The sequence below is a fragment of the Anopheles maculipalpis genome, chromosome 3RL (genome assembly GCF_943734695.1).
Source record: "Anopheles maculipalpis chromosome 3RL, idAnoMacuDA_375_x, whole genome shotgun sequence".
NCBI lineage: Eukaryota > Metazoa > Arthropoda > Insecta > Diptera > Culicidae > Anopheles > Anopheles maculipalpis.
This window is the reverse complement of record NC_064872.1, coordinates 58,599,045-58,622,876: the sequence shown is the minus strand read 5'-3', so window position 1 is coordinate 58,622,876 and position 23,832 is coordinate 58,599,045. Positions and strand designations below refer to the sequence as shown.

Genomic DNA, 23,832 nt, shown 5'->3' with positions numbered 1-23,832 from the left:
CCCGTACAGTCCTGCTTTTCCAACGAACGATCTTCACATCTCACACCAAAACACGATCACGCTACACGCGCTTACGCCGAGATAAATGAACCAAATGAAAACGTCCACCCTGTGCAGCATCGCTTTATACATCAACGCCGACGTGCTCCCACCCTAAATTGAGCCAACAAACTCCCACTCAAAGCGTCAATTGTCCGCCGGAAAATCACTACCCTCCCACATTGCACACTTGTGAACTCTGGCGGTAGCTTTTCACGTTCAACCCACCACGTGTAAGAGCAAACGCAGGAAGAAAAAAAAGCAAATCTTAAGAGACGTGCACAAAATGTTCTACCAAGCTACGAACCCTTCCAAAGTAGCGGACACTCCGGACAGGCAATGCTTCTGATTAACATCTGCAAAAACGGTGGGAGCAAACGGTGTGAAGAAAACTGAAAATTGGAAGTCTCACACCCGTGCGGGGTAAGCAGCAAGACACACATGCACATGGAATTGGCCGCTGGAAACTCAATTAGATAATTATCCACCCAGCGTGTCAAGTGGAGTGGAGAAGGTGATGCCGTGTGTGAACAATTTTTCATCCAATGTCTTGCAGAGCGTGCGCGGGCGCGTGTGTTATATGCCATTTTTCATTTCCTATCGCTCCAATCCGTAAACGCAGATAAGACCAAGTTTTCCAAATCTTGCTCAGCGGCTTCTAATTGATTTCCGGAGCAAGGTATTGGGAGCATTTTTTGTCGAGTTCAATGTTATGAGAAGTCGCGATGTGAACTGCCTGCGTCTGCGCTGTGGAGACTACATTGCGAAAACTTGTGGCTGCTGTTTGTGTACTCTAATTGCAATCATTATACGGCACGGCACGAAATGAAAGAATTGATCCACGTTCGCCAGCAGTGTTATCGCAACAGTATGGTGGAATTGTTTTGAGACCTGGAAACCGGCCGGTTTGGCTCTAGATTTGATTATAGGAAAGAAACAATCGGCCATGTTTTTGCTAGGCAAATAATGAACCATGCAGACGCAAATGAACAAAATCGTAACCTTGAGATAGTTACACTAATTGAGGGGTTTAAGATAAACAATTTGGATTGGGTTGATAAGAGAGAGAATGTCTCCTTTATTGACATCATGTCTGTTATGATGATCTAAACCTGACATTATATTGATATCTTCTTTAACATTTCGTTCACCCGTAGCTGGATTGTATGACCTGCCCAAAGGGTGATGCACGGTGAGACGATATTTGATTTCGTTGGAATCTTGTTAGGAAACGATTCCTGTCGCCATCAAAAATATGTGAGACGTCTAATCATCAGACGGACATGTGTGAGGCGTACGACCCGAGGATTGGTTTGAGGATCAATGTGAAGAAGGCGTAGAACCTGTTTAATGTAGAAAGCTCTGACCGTGTCAGAGTCCGAGTGGGAAACCGAGTATCCCTTGACAGTAATTATCTTGAGTTGGCAGAGGTATTCTACCTCGGTACGGTCGTAATTTCGGATAACAAACTAAGCAACGATATCCGGTGGTGCTTAGTTCAGACTATGCAGAATCCTGATTATGAAGGTGAATCTTGGACTCTACTGACGGAGGCCGCCAAATTAGGAAGGAACTGATTAGCCCATATATCACGCGACGTAAAGGAGTACAGCAAGCTCGTTAGCTAGATTAAGTGTAGTCGTACCTGGCGGAGATGAAGCCCTATAATGGAAATGGATGATTGGTGATTTGGTCATGTTTCTTAGATGCACATCTGAGTAACCCAAGGAAAATAAGAGGAGGATGTTGTCAAAAATAAGGACGCTTACTGCTAAACAAGTTTGTGTGCCAGTTTTTAACATCCTTGGACTCGTCCCGATGCACCAATGTTGCATACACTTGGTACAGAAAAGATCTATACGGCTTGCGATCGATTGCCAATCCAATATCCCGGGCTTTCTGGTGGACATAGCAACAGCATCGCTCCATCTCAAACTTTTCTTACCACACTATTTCCGTTTGCAAGGATAACCTTAAAATAATGTATGGGGTGAGTCTTCTGGTGCTATTTTCATTACATGATCAACCCATCGGCGCCTGGCAAATCTATTTCTTAGTTGGATAGCTTATAAGGTTTGAATTTCTACTTTCGATTAATGTTATTGATTAGGACGAACTAAAAACTGATTAGAGCTCACTTTTAATGATTTAGTTATGGATAGGGTGTTGTACATGTTATGGCCGAATCTGTCTGACGTCTGAGGACACTCAAAAATGAAGAGCAATGTTCTTCGTGTTATGAGTGTTATTTCAGATGAGAGGGCGTCATTGGGGTGAGATTACTTTCACAGATTTCTCTTAGTATTCCATTACCAACGTCTAAGTGGCGATATCAGAACAATACCTTATCGAAAATGACTTCTACCCTCCTAATGCTCCCAAGTTGTAGAAACTAATGGATACTTATCAACATTTTGGAACGTAGTAGTAATCGGTTTGATGTCCTCAATACACGCAGTCAAATGTGAGATGACTTTTGATGAAAATTGTATATTTCTGGTGCTCATATTCTTCTTCTTCTTCTTGGCTTAACGATCTTAAGGTCACGCCGGCCATCGAATGACTTACTAGACTTGCCGATACCACGTAATACGAAAGTCAGTCCTCACTACGGGGGAACGGTCCGGATGGGATTTGAACCGGATGTCGTCCACACCATCGGGCCACTTATGCTGCTTATGGAGCTTATATTATGTTGCTATTTATAGAAACTTTTCGCACATTATTAACCAAATAAGCTGTTTTTTGGTCCATATGCAGATTCAAATAATCTTCCTTATTTTTTCTGGTTCCGTATTACTACCACCTAGTCGGTTACTACTTGCTAACATCAGTTGGACAAGTGTGCTTAACTAACACACATGAAGGTACGTGGCAGTACCTGAAGAAGTGATGCGAAGGTCACCAAGCTTCCTTCTCAACACGTTTTCCTCTGCAGGTAAATACGCATCGTAGCATATTCCTTCGGCATCAATCCATACACCATACACACGAACGACGTACCGATGCGGTTCACATGCCATTGACTACACATCCCCTCCTGCGATGTTGCCTCTTCCAGCAAATCTTGCAAAGTCAATGGCAACATTAAGCGCTTCAGTCATAAATCTATGGCCTCATAATTTCCCTCCCATTGCATCGCATCACGGGTATTTACTGTTCGATTTATAGCGTCGGTCATACTATCGTTTTAGCTGTGAGATATTTTTCCCTACCAATGGGACGCATGCAGGAACGCGATGGTCACCCTAAGATCTAAGACTTAATATCATCAAACTCCTCCTCTCCCGGACAGCAAAGCAAAAATGGCCACAGGTAATGATACGCCTTAGGAAATTATGGCAAGTAAAACCGTACCTCGACCTCGCGTAAAGATTGAAACCGTTTATGACCCACAAACGCACTGGCTGCCCGGTGGACGAATGGGTGAGAAAATGTCATCTCACGTGCTCGAGAGCTCGGGAGTTACGGCGCTCGACATGGGCAATGGGCCCTAACCTAACCTTTCGCCCGGCTGTCCCAGGTTTAGGTGTCGATTGAGTCATCGAACCGACGAAACGGTAGCCAGCGTAAACCCACTGTGACCTGATAAGTGCTGTCGGTTTCTGGTACAAAATGCCAAATTTATGTCGCGGTGTCGACAAACACGATCGATCCGATCGATTGCTCAACAAGTTGGCGCCCAGCAAGCGACACCCGGGTATGAACGGACGGACGGATACGCATTTCTGCACTTCAATGCAGACTCCAATTGTTCACACATAAGTTTTGACCGGCTGGTAGAAGCAGCAGTAATAGCAGTAGAAGCTGCCTTCTTAACCCCAACGTACGTCCGCAAGTCATCGTCATCCGGTTACGCAAAGGTAAGACGGCGTTTTTTAGTCGGTGGCACAGAGTGAAAACCGCCACCCGAAAGTGCATCGGTCGGCGAATGCAGTGGACGAATGAATCCCGAACTGGCCACAAACAATGGAAGGAAGATTCGTCGCCTTTGTTGAGACGTGTGGCATTGCGGTATGTTGCGAATGCTTTGTTTTCCACGTGCGTTTACGAAACGGTTCGGCTTCGATCGCTCTATAAACGCGAAGGGAAGATCTGTTCTCATTGCGCTATTGCACCACACAGTGCATCCGGGGATGGGAAGCTTGTGGCAAAGGGTGTGTGCTTTTTTATTTTATCTTCAACGGTCGGCTTAAGAAATTTAAACATGAGCTTTTGAGAGATGTTTGATTAAGTAGTATTTAAATATTGAGGTGACTAATAATTCGAAATAGTTCCTCAGTTTAAACATAGAAATTCGTTGTCTGATCGTTCACTTAACAATAACATTTAGTCTTCTTGATATCAATTACTTAGAACGACCTTTCGTCTAACAGGTTTTTGATACTGTTGGAGCTAGGGCACATCTACAAGCACGCAGCCTTTGGTAGGATGAACTTGTGACAATGCGGAAGCTGCGACACTTGTTTTACAGGATATCCTTGTGATGAGAAACACATGGGGATTATTCTGCGGTGGACAGACAAAATAACCTCAATCAGTGTTACGATGTCGTTATCTGCGTCTTTAAAGAGAAGTAATAAAGAGTCATAAAACCTGTCGTGACGGTCGAAGCTGGGAATGTATCGTACCTTTAAATCGTCCCAGTACTCACATACGCCTCTGAGACATGGACCCTGTCCAAAACAGACGAAGCCCTCTTAGCCGCGTTCGAGAGGAAGATGCTCAGAAGGATTGTTGGCCCCGTATGTGTGGAAGGCTCGCCAGGCTCCGATGGGCTGACCCAGTTCAGCTGATGGCTGACGGAAGACCCAGCTCAGAAATTCCTTTTAGGTCATCCACAGGGACAGAGGAGGCGTGGTAGGCCCAGATTGAGGTGCGAGGATGGCGTAGAATCATCCGCCATCAGGGCCGGGATAACGGATTGGCGGACGACAGCGTGGGACCGTGAGCGGTTCCGGGCTCTGCTGCGGCAGGCCAAGACCGCAAGGCGATTTTAGCGCCTGATAAGTAAGTAAGTAATAAAGCGTCAACAGTGTAAAAACGTTACAGGTTCACCTTCTCAACATGGTGTATAGCCCTGCTGGTCTACCGTTCCGAAGCTTTTGCAGTTTGTTCCGTCTTGCTTGAAAAGCATTGAAAGTGGTCATCCGGACCGTCCCCCCGTAGTGAGGACTGACTAACCAACTACGTGGTATCGGCAGTCTAGAAAGCTATTTCGATGGCCGGCTTGACCTTAGAGGTCGTTAAGCCAAGAAGAAGAATGTAACAAAAAAAGCATGACAGCTTTATGCTTTAAGACTTAGTGGAACCCTTATTTATTGCGCTAGACCACGTGTTCATTAAAATTCAGTATTTTATTAAGAATCACTCTGAAGTTATAGATAAATGGCACTCAATTCCAGAATACCTCAAAACTAAATTTATTGACAGGTCAAACACCAACGCAGTTTAGGAGGATATGCAAGGGTACGACCTTTTTTTTAATTTCTACTAGCAATACGAGTGGCATACGAATAATTATCCCTGGTGGGCTCGAACGTTTCACTGATATGTAGGACTTGGAAGTGTTACATATCATATCAAGTGTTTTGTTATATTATTTTGTTGAATTCAACGGATCATTTGTGGCCCATTGAAGCGAATGTTTTTTTTTACGTATTACATTTACAGTTAACATTTACATTTTTACATTCAACAAGTAATGGTCCGCACTGTACGTATACAAATAAGGAACGCAGAGGGCGACAGGACTGGTTCAAAACGATCACACAAGGCGTTGAATTCGCGGCACATGACGAGAAACGGATCAGAGGCGCCAAAACGAGTAGGGTGTTCCCCTACGTCAAGAAGTGTTCTAGCATGGAGCGATCTAGCCTGGGCGTAAATGTTGATTGCAGAGAGCAGCGCCGACAATTCGATACAATTGTTAAGTAGTCCTGCGACAAAAGTCTCTGCAGGTAACAATTCCGCTGTTTCAGGGGCTCCAGGCCAAGTAACGCGCTGGACACTCCAGCAACGCAGCTCAAACCGCGTAAATTTACGCTGGATGGATTCTAGGCGAGCCAACGAGCATGCCGATATGGGCCACCACACCACGCATGCGTATTACACCACAGTTCGAACTAAGGAGCAGTACAGCATCTCAACGGCAATCTTGTCGGTAAGATCGCGCGCAAGCTTCTTCAAAATGCCAACTAGCTGATTGCCCATAGCGACGATGTGCTTTAGCTGTTCATGGAAGCTCAATTTATCGTCAAGGAGCACTTCTAGATCTCTGACGCAGCTTTTACTGACAAAGGCAGTGTTTTTAATGGTATACGTGCAGATTAAGGGATTACGCTTTTTGCCAAACGTAACCACAACACACTTATCGACGCATATCTCCAAGCCATTCGTACAGCACCACGACTGGAACGCACTGAGAGCATTCTGGATCTGGATCTGGAGCTGATCCTCCTGGTTGCGTATCGGAAGGTACAATTTAGCGTTATCCGCGTAAAGCAGAATATCACGAAGAGAAGCGGACCAAGGTTGGTTCCTTGTGGCACACCTGAAGACCCGTTGATACGTCGAGAGGTTTTGTCCCCCATCTTCAGACCATACGAACGGTCGCTGAGGTAGGACCGCATCCAGTTCAGCATTTGTCCCGGAAGACCAAGAAGCTTGGCGAGCAGCAACGAATGCGGAACATTGTCAAAAGCTGCCTTGATGCGTATAAATCGCATCGATTTGAAGGCCTGCATCGACGGTCCTGTGGCAGATACTGACAAACTCAATAGACGCGTACTGACAATTGTTAGACGCGTTTGATTTGTCACCTTTCTTGTGTACCGGAAATAGCCAAGAGGTTTTCCAGAAGGCTGGTTCAACACCCAATCTCAAAGATTCCCGAAAAATTGCAGCTAATACGAGGGCAACAGCGGTGGCGCAGCGTTTCAGTATGGATGGTAAAATGCCATCTGAACCCGGAGCGATCTAGGGTTTTGGTCGATTTATTGTCCTGATGACCGATGACGTTTCAATAATCGACAAACTAGGGACCATGGCATCTTGGGATCGTCTATTGCTTTCTCGAATACGCTTGGTTTCAGTGTTCTGGTAGTAGAATCTGTATATCTATATACATATATTATAAAACAACACATTCAATACTGTTTACTCGAATACAAGTTCGGCCATGACAGTGCTTCTCTTTTATATCCTATCAAAAATCCTACCGCCTCATCCTCTACTCTTTCTATTCCTGGGCTTACTCGTTGCAGTGGTACCGATTCGTTGCCATCTTCGTCGGCTTATATTTATTATTATATTTCTTCTTCTTTTTTTCTTCTTGTTGGCTTAACGACCTCTTAGGTCAGGATCCGCCTAGAATTTCCGTTACCAAGTAGTTGGATAGTCCGCCCCCTCGCTACGGGGTGACGATCCGGATGGGATTTGAACTCCGGTCCTGGCTTTTGAAAACCGGCGCCGCTGTAGCCTACGCCACCGGGTAGGCTACAGGGGTAGGGTAGGCACTCCAATTATTATATTTATTTTATGATTCCAAAGATTATCTGCAAATAAATAGTAATTTTAATAACTTCATAGTTCAGGTAGATGGAAAAAGGGGTTGGAATGGCTGTTCGGTGGTAGGTTACAAAGCATAGGTGGACAGCAGAGACAAAACAAATAGACCATCCGTATATCCGTTTTAAAAGCTGATACTTTCAATACTCATGTTATGGAAAAGAGTAACTTCCATCGCTTTGATTTGTTCTGAAATTAACGAATCATTGAGTTAGAATTAAACTCCAAAAAACTAACTTTCCCACGAGTTTTACGGTTTGAGAGACATTTGAAGAGTAAGAAGTCTTTGCATTGTACTTTTCCTTATTTCAGTAATCAACTATTATACACACATGTTGAACAATACACAGTTAAATAACAATATCCATCAAAAGCTTCTTGTAATTTGAATTATGGTATTTAACTTTACATGACACATAACAAACCCCGTTTTGCGTCGAAACAATCTAAAGACACTAAGAGGTGGTTAAATTATATGGAGTTTTTCTTCTACCACTCGCTTCAAGCCCAGAGCAGAGTCCAACTGAGCAAAGATGAGCATGAATGAATTCGACCATGTTACGAAGGCCGGAATGGTCGTTTATTTCAATCACACCCATCCCATCCACATCGGCGGCCCATGTTAAGTGGTTCGCATTTGTTTTTATTCATTTAACATTGTTAAAGCCATCAACGCGGTACCGAGTTATTATTACCCAATCGACAGCAGCAAACCGTTCGTAACATCGATCGGTGGAAGCTTTTTTTTTCGATGTCTTTGGTGCTTAATTTTATATTCTTCTAACTATTGGGCACAGTTATCGCTTAGAAAGGAGGTTACCCTTTCATCACCCTTGTCGTTAAAACCATAAGCCATATTGAAACGGCATCCTTTCGTACCACCAAAACTTGGACCGGATTTCACGCACCGAAACAATTAAACAAAATGGCAAATTGGCAACGATTTCGGTGGTCGCAACGGTCGCATCAGCTAAACTTGTTGCCAACGGTAGCTGACGGTGTGGTGGTTGATGCTATTGTTTGCGATTCTTGAACCGGTGAAACGCATCTCGATCAAAATTCTTTCCAGTAGCTCTGGCAGAGCAGAGAGTGTTTGCAATAAAGCACCAGTGTTTAGTACTTACCACCCGAGGATGGTCCGCGAGATGGCTGACAACAATCACGAGGGCCAGACAACAATCAGATAGGATGAGTTTCGTCGCCCTGGTAAGAATGTGCCTTTCAGTTGATGGTGATTTAAATGCTAAATAGGCAATAAAAAAAGTACAGCTGTAGTTTGGGTCAGATGAACATAAACGCATTAAGATGTGTTGTTTACAACAGAGATTAAGTTAAATGAGATATTGTGCAAAATGGTAAGAAAAATAAAAATGTAGCCATTTTTACCCACACAAAAAAAAATGGAAATGTAATATTAATAAGTAAAATCGGTTCAAAAAAGGGAAAAAATAGATGACAAACAAACTTTGGAAAACTTGATTAAAATTTAAGAAATTGATAAGAAACCGTTTATTTAAAAAAAATCTTCTTCTTCTTCTTTTATTTTTCTTTAAAAAAATACATAATGTAAAAACCTGTTACACTCAAATAAAATTAAAAAAATGAATTATAAAAATATTTAAAATATTTTCAAATTGTAGAAAATTTTACAAAACTAATTAAAAGAAACATAATACATAAATAAGGTAAAAAATGAAAATTTAGTAAAAAAAATTAATCTACAGCAACCTATCACTACACATCAATATCACTACAAAAATCTTGCTGAATGAATGTAAAAATAAACTGAAAATATTTAATAGATGAAACATGGTAGATGTCGAGTAAACCAAAAAGAATAGTTGTTATGGAACCTGAAATTGAGCAAAAGTTATTTAAAATTAACAAAACAAACACAAATAAAAACTGCAAAAACAACATTGTGTCTTGATAAATCAATAGATAAAAATATGACCAGGCCGTTCTTCATGAACAGAAAACAAATAAATAATTAAGACAAAATCAACATAATAACGTGATAACAAAAGCGATGTTTACAATAAAATAAACATAAAAAAATAAAAAAGGGGCCAAAATTTGCATGAAAGTAAACATTATTATAGTAAATCAAAATAAATATTTAAGGAAAATTAAGAGGAAAGGTAAAGGAAAACAAGCAACCAAAATTAAAAGTTCGAAAAAGAACATCTGAAGCTTTATTTTATATAAAACAATTGATTATTCAAATAAGTTGGTAGTCTAATGCAAAGGAAGCAACCCAATTTTCTACATTGCTAATGAAATAAAAAATCTCAATTTCGTTTTCTATTTAAGGAAGAAATTGATTCATTCCGCCATTTACTCTTGTAATGTACATGCACCAAAAGATTGTACTTGAGCGAATGATTTTTCAACGCTTTCGTACACCATCTTGAAGCATTCGTTCTTGTCTATTGACAGACCACCCACCTTCCCCACCGAAACGCAACGTGATAAGGTCATTCACCAAACCGGACATGTCAGCCAGCAACGGTAGCCCATTCACAATTTCACACCAATTAATAAATCAACAAACGGCGCGAATCACCGCCCAGGCGCTCTACACATGCACCCGACTGCATTGCCCACTGCGCTACGCACGCTTGATAACAATGACGCGCCTACGCAATGTGCCAAACCTACCGTCCTAGGCCTACAGGTAATTCACATAAGTGACAAAGAAGTCAACCACGGAACCAACCAGCTACGGGCCTCCCATCATAAGAGCTTGCGCGTTTGCGTAGCTAATGCGTTCCAGCGCCATTACAATATTTGCACGCTGCCACCGCCAGCATAATTCTGCTCCCATCGACGGGTCGAATCGACAAACGGTGGTGCGTATCGGACCGGCAACATGATTGCTTCCCGTTTCATACCAACGTGCGGTTCGTTTTTTTTTGGTTAGCTTTAGCGGGGATTAAGGAACTGTTGATGATTTGATGCAGATGCTAATGAAACCATCGTCAGACCGGATGGCAAACTTAATGATTCACTGGCTACAATTAACATATGCACTTGTTGTGGTTCTGTGTTTGCGTTTAGCTAATGTTAGGTTATGGTTTCAGGTGGTTAGTACGCCAACACCCTGAATGTATGCAATCAGTGAAATAAAATCTATTCTCATCATCCTTTATTGTGGGACGCTTTTAAACCCGACTATAAAATCATGCTCACAATGAAGAAAACAATTAATTTGATCGTGTGTGTGTGTGTGTGTGTATGTCGGTGAAAAATTCAAACTTAATTCCAAGTGGAGCTGTAAATTACACTACGCAATAAAAATTACTTCAACAAGCTGTAAAAAAACCCCCTTCTTTTACACAGACACAATCCGATCAGCTCGATTTGAAACTGTCCACCACCAATAAACTGAGACCTCTGCTGTGCTGATGCAATTCGAGGTTCGTTTCCACGCCTGCGGGGTTCGACAGGCGCCGCGATGTGAAGATGGGTCGCAAAGCAAAGCTTTTCCCAGACCGGCAGATCCAATCCGTCCCGACTCTCCACCAGCAAAGCAACCGAGGGCGTTGGGCAATGGAAACAACAACAATCACAAGCGATTTGCTACAATAACCTTACCAATAAGTGCTGGCTCGAACATGCTTCAAAGTATGGCGAAGCAAACACTCTTGGCTGTACGGGGGGAGGTGAAATAAAAAATGAAATCCGTACAACCATGAAGCAAAACATCTCAGACACATCTTCACACAGTGCTGGTGTTGTTGTTGATTCGTGGACAGGAAAATCCGTATGCATGGGACGGTATTAACAAAAACATTCGCTTGTTTATCGTAACGCTCGGGATCGATAGAGCTGTGATCGCTCACTGAATGTCGCTCTAGTAAGTTAGTGAGGTGTTCGAAAACATTAATGTGATCCAAAACATTGTATACTCTACTTCTTCTTTTAACAAGTCCTTATACTGTCTACTATTTCGTTAAGTTCACCCCAATTTCGTGAGATATTCTTTCCAAAAATAATCGGAAAAGCTCTCTGCAAAAACTCCTCAACGCGTGCACCTCAAAATCATGTGTTCAGCGTTGACGGATATTCAAAGTTGTAGATTTAGAGAAAAATATCGTTTTTGTTCTAGTTCCAACGGTATGGCCTCTATGATGTCCATCGATCAATAGCTAGAGTCAGAAATGTAACAGTGAATAGTAAAACAACTTGCAATACTTCTGTAGCACAAAAATGGCGCCATGTATACGCCATATTGAATGATGAGCATGTGTCTAGATACATTTAAGCAGGATAACGTTATCCTAAGATATAAAAAATACGAAAAACTACCATGGCAAGGCATTAAGGAAATTATCTGCAGAAATTCTATTCTTATAACGGTCGACAAGATCTCTGGGCCCAACTCTCCCAAGTCCCAAGGCCCAAGTTGGGGCCCAACTCTCCAAAGGGCAGAAGAATGTTTCAATAACTTTCTCCAGCGATTTTGATTGTGTTTGTTTTTGCGAGTCTTCCATGTTTCCTTACTGACACGCTCGTCCATTTATTTTCATATTACAATTTGCTATGGAACAGCAAATACGGCAATAGCAAATAGCAAATAGAATTGGAAAACGGCCTGGCCGTCATTACGAAATAAAAAAAAAAAAATTTAAAAATGTGCTATGGATTTTCTTATGTATTTCTGCATATCCTCTCACCCGACTCATTCGAATTGATTTTTTAATCAAGGACTGCTTCTCAATTTTCTTGGTATAAGAAAATACGTACACATTATTCACTCTGATTAATCGACTTTTACCGTAGATGCACTATCCATTCCACATTTGGTGCATTTGTCCTCCAAAATGACTTCAGACGTTTCATCTGGAAGACTCTATCCTTTTGTTGCAATTCTTGAGTTAAGTTACTTAAATGAATTGTTCAGAACTCATTATTTTACACAATACCATGTGTTTGGTTTTGTTTATATTCAAGGTCATTTTTATATCTTTTCTTCAACTATCCAAATCATTCATATTCATGTTCAGAAGCTCTTCTGTCTGTTCTATACCTTTTAAAAAGACAAGCAATACTAACATGCAAAAACCCTCTTCTCACATGGTACATTATCTCACGAGATTTTCATACGCTTATGATTATCTTTAAAACTCTGAAAAAAAAAATTTAATCGCCAGCGTGCTCATGGCTGGACCAACGTTTAAATCCTACTCGTCCCACCATTTCCTCCTAATGAGGACTGACTATGTATAAGCTACTATCAGTAAGCCTCGCAAACCATTATGTGGTCGACATGACCCAGCAGGTCATTAAGCCTAAAAAAAGGAGAAGAAGTGAACATCCTCTTTAACATTAATCTTAATGAACAGAAATAAGTCTACTAGATGGCAACAAATAACCTTGAGTTCTTAACTAAAATTGCATCCAAATACAGTATGCAATTAATCAGATAGAACACGCAACCCGCCAATTTAAAGCAATACACTCTTTCTTTATCCTATCTGATGTTTTGACAGATGTCAGCAAATGTTAAGTCGACTCATAACAATGGCACACAGTTCAGTTGACGGTTAGTGTTTATTTAGCCCGTGTCTCTCATGGTTATTCACTTATTTTTCTGTATCTCATGGTTCATCAGATCATAAGCTGACTTTTGAACATTAAGGCCAAAGCTCGATAAGCGATCTTTTCTGTTGGTATGGTTCCGAATCCCAAACAAAAAAAAAAAAATCCAACCATGACAAGCAAAACGAGCAAATTAAGATTAACACATCATAATATCTCATCGAGCGATGTAGAGAACGAAACACCCACCAAAAAAAGGAAACCACCCAGCAACGTACGAAATCGAGTGCACTTTTAATGCCTTCGTGCTTCCCAATTCCCACCCACCTCAAGGCCTCTGGCGCGCGAGGCGAATTGGGCAATTCGGAAAAGCTTCGCAAGCCGGTACCGAAATTAAGCTTACTCGAGAAGTTACAATTTAAACAAATCATCACGATATCTCGGGTCCGCAATCTTCACCATTGCCCGTGCGCCGGTGCATTCTGATCGTGTTCGTGTCTCTGTTTGCTATCATAATTGAATTTATCTCACTCACCCACCAACCCCGGGCTGTGTGAGAATCCAATTCCGAAGAAACGCGATCAGCGCGTCGCAATGCACGTCATAAAACAATTCAACTGCCCGACCCACCACAGCAGCTTTGCCACAATGGTAGAAGTGTCATTTCACGGCTGGCGGCGGCGTCTCTGCGGATGATTTACGGCTGTTCTACGGGTGCGGGTCGGCTAACAACGATGGCCAACGATTCTGACCCTCAGATACGGCGCAGTAGGGTACACTGGTGGATTTATGCTAATGTGGGGTTTCTTGACATCGGCCTAACGAATAGTGTAACGGTTGGGTGTAATGCACGGTGAAACACCAATCGCCAAGATTATCCACCACCGATAATAGGGTTAAGTGTTATGATGAGCATTTTAGCACCAGCACTTTCGTGACTTCATTAGATGCATCTCTGACGATCGCAGAACTTCCAGGGCGATTGGATGCATATCGTAATTAGATCGGTACGTATGGAAATTGGAGCTATTGTATGTATCTTACCAACGTAGGGTTGCAAGATTTTTTTTATATATTGCTAAGCTGTTATGTTGTGACGTTTATTCACAAACACAATAATGTGTTTTATGGTGTCTTTGAACAACAAAAAAACGTTGGGAATTGTTAATTACCCGTTTCTGAATTAAACAGAACATTTATGAAAATTAATTTGAAATTTCTCCTTTGTATCGTTAGCGCCACCTAGCGTGAAATGAAGGAAGCCTTCTTCGTGCTGCGTTTCTCATTGTTCAACCACCATTTAAACGGTCGTGTTTTCGTTGTGTTCTATCGATGACAAATATTTTATTGTTCAACTACTTCAAAACAAATCAAGTAAATACTTTTACATAACAGCATTCATTGCACGGTATGAGACCGTTATTAAAGACTAGAGGTTGAAGATAGGTGATGAGTATGACGGATCCGACTGCAGTGATTTGCGCGCGTTTTCTGATACAGATTGGTCAGAAACTCCTCGCTGCTTTGAAATAGGATCGTCCTCTCTACTCTCAGAAGTGGATATTCAAAGGCGTGAAAATTAAATTAAGGAAGAAAATGAACACCAGGATCGAGATTCAACATGCAAGCTCGGAGCCGACTTTTCTTGAAACAAGGATTTTTTAAACAACTATTCATTGTAGATTCAGATCACTCTTGCGTGTTTCTATGACCAAAATTTGATTTCCACATGTCTGGTTAGGTGAAAATATCGCTAAAACATCCATTCCTATCATATATGTGCTCCAACACTAACCTTTTTGTCAATTCCGCAGTAAAAAATACGTTTTATTTTCTCTCGTTGTAAACCCGTCGATTTGTTTTGAACGATCCCATCTTAATCTTCATACACCTTGGACAGTATAAAAAAGCTCGTTGACAGCTACCGAGCCTCGGTTGTCAAACTTAATTCGCCTCCTCGTCTTCTTCGCAACTGTCACAAAGCAGGCCGAACACAGTACAGCACTTGCATAGCGGTTTTCCTATATCACTTCGCCGTACATCATACTACGCGTATGCTGTTCGCGTAAAGTTGTCCGACGAGTGCGTCTTTCTGTGTGTGTTTGTGTATATGCCCCGCCAGTGATGCTGTGTGCATATCCTTTGCGAGCTGTACTACATCGCAGTGCACCACCGGTCGAGTGTGGATTGTTAACCGAAAAGTTGAAAAGCCAGACATACAGCTAGTGACGGTGCAGTGCGTCAAGCTGCTTCCACCCGTCACTCTGATGGCTATTTTAAAAAACGAATCGGATCGATGACTCTACTCGAGCATGAGCAAACAGCAGCAGAAAAAAGTGGTGTACCAGCAGCAGCAATGTGAGTAAGCCAACTTCGAAAGACAGCGCAACGGGTGAGCGAATCTTGTTGCGTGAAACGGAAACCACAGCGGCGGTGATTAAAAGGAAAACGCACCCGTTCTCTCTCTCTCAACCGCTCTCCGGCGTATCTGGGACTCGGAAAATGATCCGGAAGTGTAAGCGTGCGCGTATTTATTATTACCCAGTTGTGCCCCTCCACCTTTAAATGGTGAAGTTTTGTGACAAATAGTCTGACAAGCTATGCAGGAAGTTTTCCTACCTGTTTTCATTTCACACCGATCGTGGTGTTGAAATTCAAACAATTGGTCCATCTTTTCCGTAAGGGCTTTTCTTTGTACATTTAAACGGCTTTCTTTCCACCTTCCCAGTCCCCTCTCCCGAACCGACCATTCGAACCCAAAAAAACCCTCTTGAAGCTAAGATGAACAAGAGAGCGAGAAGTGCGCGCGCGTCCGTGTGGTAGTGAGATGTAAGCAAATTTTTGAATCGTAGCATGCGGGAACCTGCTGTGCGTAATATTGGCCGCGGCGTGTAGTAGTAGTGGTAGTAGTGGTGGCCCCGTTTCACTAAGAAAATAAATAAGCACCAGCAATCCTGTGTCTCGGCTGATCGGCGATAGGTGATGAGGGCTAGCAGGAACGATTATTAATTTCCAACTTTCGTGAAGGTGAATAATTAATTTTAGCCGTACGCGAAATCCTACCACTGTGTGTGCGTGTGAGTGAGTGAGGAAATGTGGAATGTGAGATGAGATGCGTTCGTTCGGTCACAAACTGCCAAGTGGTGCGACACTTGGACGAATCTTTCATTTAATGTGTGTAAAGTGTGTGCATGCGTGCGTGTTCGTATGTGTGTGTGTGTGTTTACACGCATGCATACACTGGCCAAATTACGATCATTGAATGCGAATGCGATTCACCTTTCGCTCGTGGTTGCATACGTGCCGTGTTCGTATCATAAGAGCAGCGAACGCCTGACAAGAAGCGAAAGACATACCATTTTTGAAGACTTTTTTTGTGTGTGGTTTTCTAGAGCCAGCTCGCGTGATGCGCACTGAAGGTGGAAAACTTGTTTCTTGCTCAGTTGGTTTCCCTGTGCAGGCTAGGCTCTAGGTGTAGGTAACACAACATGGGATGCTTAGATGGAACACGCACACCACTACCGATTGATTTTTGCCGAACAAACACACCAGCAGAGGGCCAGTGAGCGAGAGAGAGAGAGAGAGAGAGAAAAGTTATGTGACGCGATGATGATGAAGTTGAGTGTGTGTCCTTTTTACACAGGATATATCACACACCGCAGCAGGACAACACACTCTCTAAAAGGTGGTCCAGCTAGTGTGGCAGGCTGGTCGGTAACACAAAAGTGCAATAGAAGTCGTATCGTTGTAGAAACAATCGTTCCAATAGTTTCGAAATTGCATTATTTCGCACTCAAAACGGTATGAAAATGTTCGAGATAAGATTAAAAATCGATGATGGTGGTCGTTGAATCAGATCAATTTTTACCTTTCTCGCGTAGGACGGGTTACGCGCGGCTACCTCTGTGTTGGTGTGCGTGCTGTGTGCGAGCTGCGAAATAAAGTTATATACCGTTCGTCCGAGATAATTGATATGTGGTGTGCGAGACGCACGACGAGACGGTCCTTTTTTATCGGTGTGTGTGTGTGTGTGTGTGTGTGTGTGTGTGTGTGCGTGCGTTTTATAATTCTTATGCTGTGTGTGCCGCTTTGCCTTTAACGCATACTTCTCGCATCGTGGAGGACGGGTCGGAGACGGACACAACTTGCATTGTACCTTCGAAATGCCGCACCAACACACGCACGCACACATTGATACGCGGCGCAAACCTCGTCATCTATAAGGGTAGCCTCTAAGTAGGGTATTTCGCTTTATAACCATTGACCCACGGGAAGAATCGAAGGACATTTACCGGGGACATGTGGGATATCAAATTTACTTTTTTGCGTTGCTAGAGCAGGCATAGACATTTTGCGTGAACGATAAGTAATTATAAAAATTTCCAGCGCTATCTTGGGTTAGAAAATAGACCGTGCAGGTGGGGGGGGGGGGGGGAGCACAGCAATTTCTAACCGTTCAAGCGGATGTTTTTTTTGTTGAATCCGATGAGTGTGTGTGTGTGTGTGTTACGAAAAGTTAGAAAACCCCGTTTGCTCCCACCGTGCGCACGGTAGTGAGAGAGAGAGAATTGAATTTCTCATCGCGTGCGCACCCACACACACACATACACCGATGTGGCAAGTCGCGATCGACCTTCTTCGAATTGGCGCAGCGAGTTTTTCCCTTTTACCCCTTGGTTACGACTACCCGTTTTGGTCCACATGCCCTTGCGTTTACCGTCTCTTGCCGTGTGTGCGTGTGTGTACATGACTGAATTTGAATTTCATTCGCGATGGCGAACGAGCACACGCGCGCTCTTGTTGGCTACCGATGACGACAATGATGGTAGCAACTGCAGTAGTAGTAGTAGTAGTAGTAGTAATAGTATTGTTCATCGATTTGTGTACCACTTTCTATCTATTTGTGTTTTTGTTGGGTCGGTTTTTGGTTTGAGCTATATGAACACGGATGGGAGGAGTGAGAAGATTCCGTCACCACAGTGTACCACAGTTTGTAACAACAGTTTTTTTTTCGTTTCTATCGTTTCTTTCCCGTTTGACAGTGTGTGTGTGTGTTTAGAGGGTAGCAGCGAGAGCCGAAAGCATCAGCAGAGCAGATCGATTCACGCGCGGATCGATCAACGATTCTCTGCCAGCCTCCGATGCAAAGGTGTATATGTGTGTGTGTGTGTTAAGTGAAGTGTTTTCTGCGTGTGCCAAAACGATCGTGCAAAGCAATAACGTCGTAGCAAAGTGACAAAAACGGTGATGTGCAATATATCGACGAGGAACACACTAAAAGGGCTACCACTCGATCGATGAACGTGTAAAGAAAAAGCGAGCGACCTACTCTCAAAAGTGTGTGTGTGTGTATATTCGACCAAAAAAAAGGGTGATCTTGTGTGATGCACAAGCAGCACTACCACCACTGTGCAATGCTGATTCGCCCTTAATCGTCGTCGCTTGGGCAGTGGTGTTGAGCGTGCTGTGTCTGTGTGCGTTCAACTCGTGTAGCGTACACACTTGTATGCGTGTGTGGCAACATCGGAGCCACAAACACTCTCGGAGCGAGGAACACTCTGAAACCACTGCGCTTCAGTTTCAGTTCAGTTTTCAGTTCGATTAACGCCAGCAGCGCGCGAGCTAACTAACAAACGCCCGTAGGCGCCTCTCATCAACATCATAATGGATTGCGAAAGCAGCAGTGTGTGCTTGTGCTTCACGGGAAGCAGGTTACTCTTCCAGCGTTAAAACACCAAACCAAACAAGGGATTACCCGTGCTTTGTGTAATTCAGCAAAAAAAAAAAAAGTGTTCGTCGAGTCGCCCCGAGTGCGCTGTGTGAAATTGTATAATGTTGTCGCGCGCCGTATTCAGATTGTGTAAATGTGCGTTTAAATTAACGTAGCAAAATTGTGTCGTGTGGCAGCAGCCTACAGCTGCCAGCAGTGAATTGTGTAAAACACGGCAAGCAGGCGAAAAAAAAGGAAAGAAAATAGGTTTAAAAAAAGGGCTCCGAAAGAGCAGCCAAAGAGCTCAAAAGAGAAAGTGCATTAAGAAAAAGGTTGCAATATTGTAGAGAAATTGGAAGAAGCAAAAAAAATTGCTCGTTTACCCTCTACGCCTACCCTTTTAACGGTGGTAGTGTGTGTGCGTGTGCGAGAGAGAGAGAATGGTTAAAAAAAGAGAGAGAGGAAGAGTGATTTTGTGTTGTACCAAGTGCTGAGTTTAGAGTGCAATTAAACATACCCGCCTTGTGTGTGTGTGTGTGTATGTGCCCACAAGCTTGCGTGTGTGCATGTGTACGTGGGTGTGTGTTTGCGTGTGTGTAATAAGTGTACAAATGTTGTTGTTTACGGTTTAGGGCTCTAGTGCAACAAACGCGGCCTCCGTTTTTCTCGAATGCTGCTGCACCAGTAAACGTGGGTGGGGTGGTGCATCGTGAAGTATGCACACGAATCGGTGGGCGCCCCAGCAGCAGGCGGTAGAGTGAAGAGAAAATAGGAAGAAAAAAATAGTTAAAATATTGTACGACGGTTCGACGGAAGCAGCAGATAAAGCCAGGAGAGAAAAGGAAAGAGAGAGAGAGAGAGAGAGAGAGAGAGAGAGTGTGAAGAAAGAAAATAGATAAGATATTATCTACGTGCGTGCGTGCGTTTATGTGTGTCTTACCTTAGTGTACAGTGCTTCGACGGTCGAGTGTGTCGCGTATATCCAGCAAATCATCCTGCTGTTGTTCCACACACACGCGCGCTGCTAAAACCGCTTCTCGGTCTCTTATCTTCGGTTGCGAGAAATTAAAGGAAAAAAACCCACACGCTTTTCAATTACACCTGTTCGTCCGTAAGAAAATGTTCGTAACAACAATACAAGCATGACGCACCAGAATCACCAAACTAACGGCGCCAGTTTGGAAGATTGCCACACAAACTTCTTCGCTTTGGTAAGTAGTATTTTTGCAAAGAAACGGACTCACACACGATCATGGCAGGACTGCTATCAAATCCCATCTGAACTCGTCCCCACCGTACGCAGGACTGAATATCGAAATATGCGTGTAGCGATATTTGGCAACACTACACTGACAGCTCCAATAAGGCGGTGTTACTACGGCGTAACGCACCCTGTAACGCTCAACTGTCATCTGTTCGCACCTGACCGTCCATCCGTGCTTGGAAAAGTGGGATTATGTTTTGATTCCTTCCCCAGTACTCTTTGGTTTGCATTTACAAACTAACTCATTTGCTGGGTTGATACTCATCATCCACAGTTGGGGATTTTCCGCTTCGGCCGTGTGTGTGTGTTGTGTAAACAATAACTTCCTGTAAAGCGGTTAGCTGAAACAAAAACAAACAAACAAACAACCAGACGAGGAACCATCGGAATCGGTTGTTTTGGAGCGAAAAAAAAAAAGTCGTCTGCGTGCGTGCAATGTGAGGGAAAAAGTGCTATATTGACACAGAGCAGATCGCTTTGTACCATAATTGGAGCGTGTTTATGTCTGCTTGTGTATGCGTCTAGCGCTGCGGATGACAAACAAGGTTGAAAATTTAATTCATTTCGGCTTGAACTGAAAAGAAAGATTTAATCGTTACACGCTGAAGTTAGGTTGTATACGGTCGGGATAGGATGATGATCTTTGTGAAGTGATGAGAATTTAGTTCCCAAACCTATAAGGCTCCTTTCGTTCCTTCTATCGGCAAGTTTTTCTTCTTATTATTATTGGCTTCATGACCTACTAAATCACACTGACCGTCGAATGGATTACTAGGCTTGCTGATCCCACTTAGTTGGCTTTACCACGTAGGGGCCCGGTGGCATAAGCGACAGCGGCACCGGTCTTCATACGACAGGACCGGAGTTCAAATCCCATCCGGACCGACCCCCGTAGTAAGGACTGACTATCCAACTACGTTGTATCGGCAAGTCTAGCAAGCCATTCGATGGCCGACGTGACCTAGAAGGACGTGACCTAGACCTTTAAGCCAAGTAGAAGAAATCATGAGAAAATGTATTGTGGTAGAACTTGCAGTCTCCTCCGAGGAAGGAAGTTCCTTGATCCCTCGATATTGTATGGATATTGTCTTTTTGCTGTTTTCGGTGCGTATGACATGACCAGCCCATCGGAGCCTGGCGAGCTCAGAAGGATCATTGGCCCCGTATGTGTGGAAGGCTCGCCAGGCTCCGATGGGCTGGCCATGTTATACGCATGGCACCGGACGACCCAGCTCAGAAAGTCCTTTTAGGCCGTCCACACGGACAGAAGAGGCGTGGTAGGCCCAGATTGAGGTGGGAGCGTGGCGTGGAATCATCCGCCAGCAAGGCTGGGATAACGGATTCTGCTGCGAAAGGCCAAGACCGCAAAGCGGTTGTAGCGCTTGATAAGTAAGTAAGTAAAGATTCTGACTGCCTTTGATAATGTCACTCTGCAGCTGAATAAATTGAAAGGTCGGTAGCAGAGGCGACAGCGGCGTCAGTCTTCAGAAGGCAAGACCAGGGATCAAATCCTCCTCAGACCGTCTCCCCGTAGTGTGAACGGACTATCCAAGTACGTGGTTATCAATGTGTCTACTTAGTCCTTATATGATTGGCGTGACCTTAGTAGCTCGTAAAGATCTTAATTTCTTGAAGAAAAGGAAGTTAAATGCAACCGGTGAAAATAGATCAAAAGCATATTTGACATTACAACAATAGTCCATGTCCCAATCTTTTAAAATTCTCATGGTCATAAGCGGTTCTTCAAAGCACACGTGCCTACAAAACGTTCAATGTTCACACAGCTACCTAAATTCAATTCTCAAAACATATTAGCCGGTCCTTATCGCTGCTGTCTACCATTCAGCAGCAATGTTTCAAAACAGATTTTAGTTCTGGTTCGGTTGGCGAACAACCGTCGTTAGGTAGCGTAGCGGAAGTTGGGGGTTTGCGGAGTTATAAAAACCCGACCACCACATGTTATCACCTCGCCTTTTGGGAACTGTTTGGCATCTTTTCCCTCTCAGGCATAATGCTGATAAGACAGAGGTTGCAAAAAAGAAAAGAAAGAAAAAGAGAATCAGTGTTTCGACCACCGGTTCATTATCTTGTGCCGGCACAAAAAAAAAAAAAACCGCAAGATTCCAGAGGAAATCGAAAGCAATCGCGATCATATGTCCCCGAAAGTGTATATGTTTGGTAAGAATGTGCGCCGTCCTCGTCCATCGTGCGAACCCATCGTGATTATTGTGGGAGGGGAGAGGCGTTCCCCCAAGACATATTCGGTGGCATTAATGCTACAGTTGTGTGTCCACAGAACGCGTGTGTGTGTGTGCGTTGTATTTTAAACGCATACTGATCACACTAATAACGCAACGAAGACTTTGTTGTGCTCTTTCTACCAAGCAGAAGGTGTCGTGTTGTGTAGGTTTTCAACCCACCCCCCTTGGGTGGAATGGAGAGCCATCCGCTTATCACCCGATTGCGGACAATTGATACCGGCAACATGCAGCGCGCGATTCTTTTTATTTCTTCCTGTGTTTTATAGCCCCTCCTCGAGTCTTGTCTTCTGCGGGCATATTTGGGGATTGTTATCAGGCCCGGGGCCACCCAAAGGAAATGACCCTGAGTGGTCGGTGGTTAAGAGTCTTTACTTTCATTTTTATCTTCTTTTTTTCTCTGGTTCAAATCTCCCCCTAAGAGTGAAACGGCCGGTGGTGGTCAATGGGTTCTACGTCATTTTTATCATGTCTTATCGTTAGCAGTGGTGATAGGGGAATTTATTTTGTGTGGAAGAAACTGATTTTCACTGTGCTGCCGCTCTCCGATTGTAGACAAAAAGAAGTTTAATTAGCGAAAGTCCTAATACGAGAGTCAACACGATAAGCCCTAGAATTAATGGGAAAATTAAAAATTGAGCCATTCCCCACCGTCGAACGATTACGAATCAATTAGGAGAAGCAACCATTTCATTTAAATAATCATAATTTGCAAAATGGTCTTTAAAAACGTGCTCGTATCATTGTCCGCCTTGCATTTTACTGCCCGCCTCAAATAGTGCATTGGATGTGTGTCATGCGTTGTGTGGTGTGGCATGTTTTATGGCATTTTTATTATTAAGTATGTGATAATTGCATCGCACCTTATGCATTCGCACACCCCATCACCGCAACCAGGCGCAACCGCGTGCGCGTGTGTGTGTGCAGTGGGCCCGCCGATCCGATCGTAAATGCCGGTGGTAACTCGTAAAACGATCGTTTTCTCGCCCCGTTTGTGGGCATTTTACGGTCGAGATTGGCGCGCGGCAGTATAATATTCCTACCGTTCGCAATGCAGTTTGAGGGAAGAGCAAAAATCAAGATACCCGGGCCCCCGATACGATCACATATTATCCCCGTGAGCGATCATCAGCATCATTACTCGTGCGATCGTTTATATTGCTCTCAGCTCCTTTTGCTCCCCGTAAAAGGCGGTTTATCTTTATTCTGCTGGTGGATGGAATTATGTTTAAAGCAACATTGTAGTTTATCAAAACATTTTTAATGTTTTTGCTAACCCGGCTGTCGCGGAAACTTTCGTCTGGTTTCGAGTGCTTTAATTCTTATGTTTATTTTTTCGTAATGACGGCCAAGGCCGGATGTAGATGATGTGTGGATGTTGCTGCACTCGGGCACGGTTCTGATGTTGTTGCCCTCTCTAGTTCCAGGGGGTTAGCGCCTCTTTGGAG

The 23,832-nt window shown here is 43.4% G+C and overlaps 1 protein-coding gene across 1 annotated transcript in view; it reads left to right on the top strand.

Moving 5' to 3' along the window:
• Window positions 1-19,880: 19,880 nt before the first annotated feature.
• LOC126563483 (mediator of RNA polymerase II transcription subunit 13) overlaps window positions 19,881-23,832 on the top strand; it is a 54,688-nt gene continuing 50,736 nt past the window's right edge. Inside the window, exon 1 of the mRNA XM_050220127.1 lies at window positions 19,881-20,073. Coding sequence (XP_050076084.1) covers window positions 20,005-20,073 — 69 coding nt within the window. The 5' untranslated portion in view covers window positions 19,881-20,004. The remainder of the gene's footprint in view (window positions 20,074-23,832) is intronic.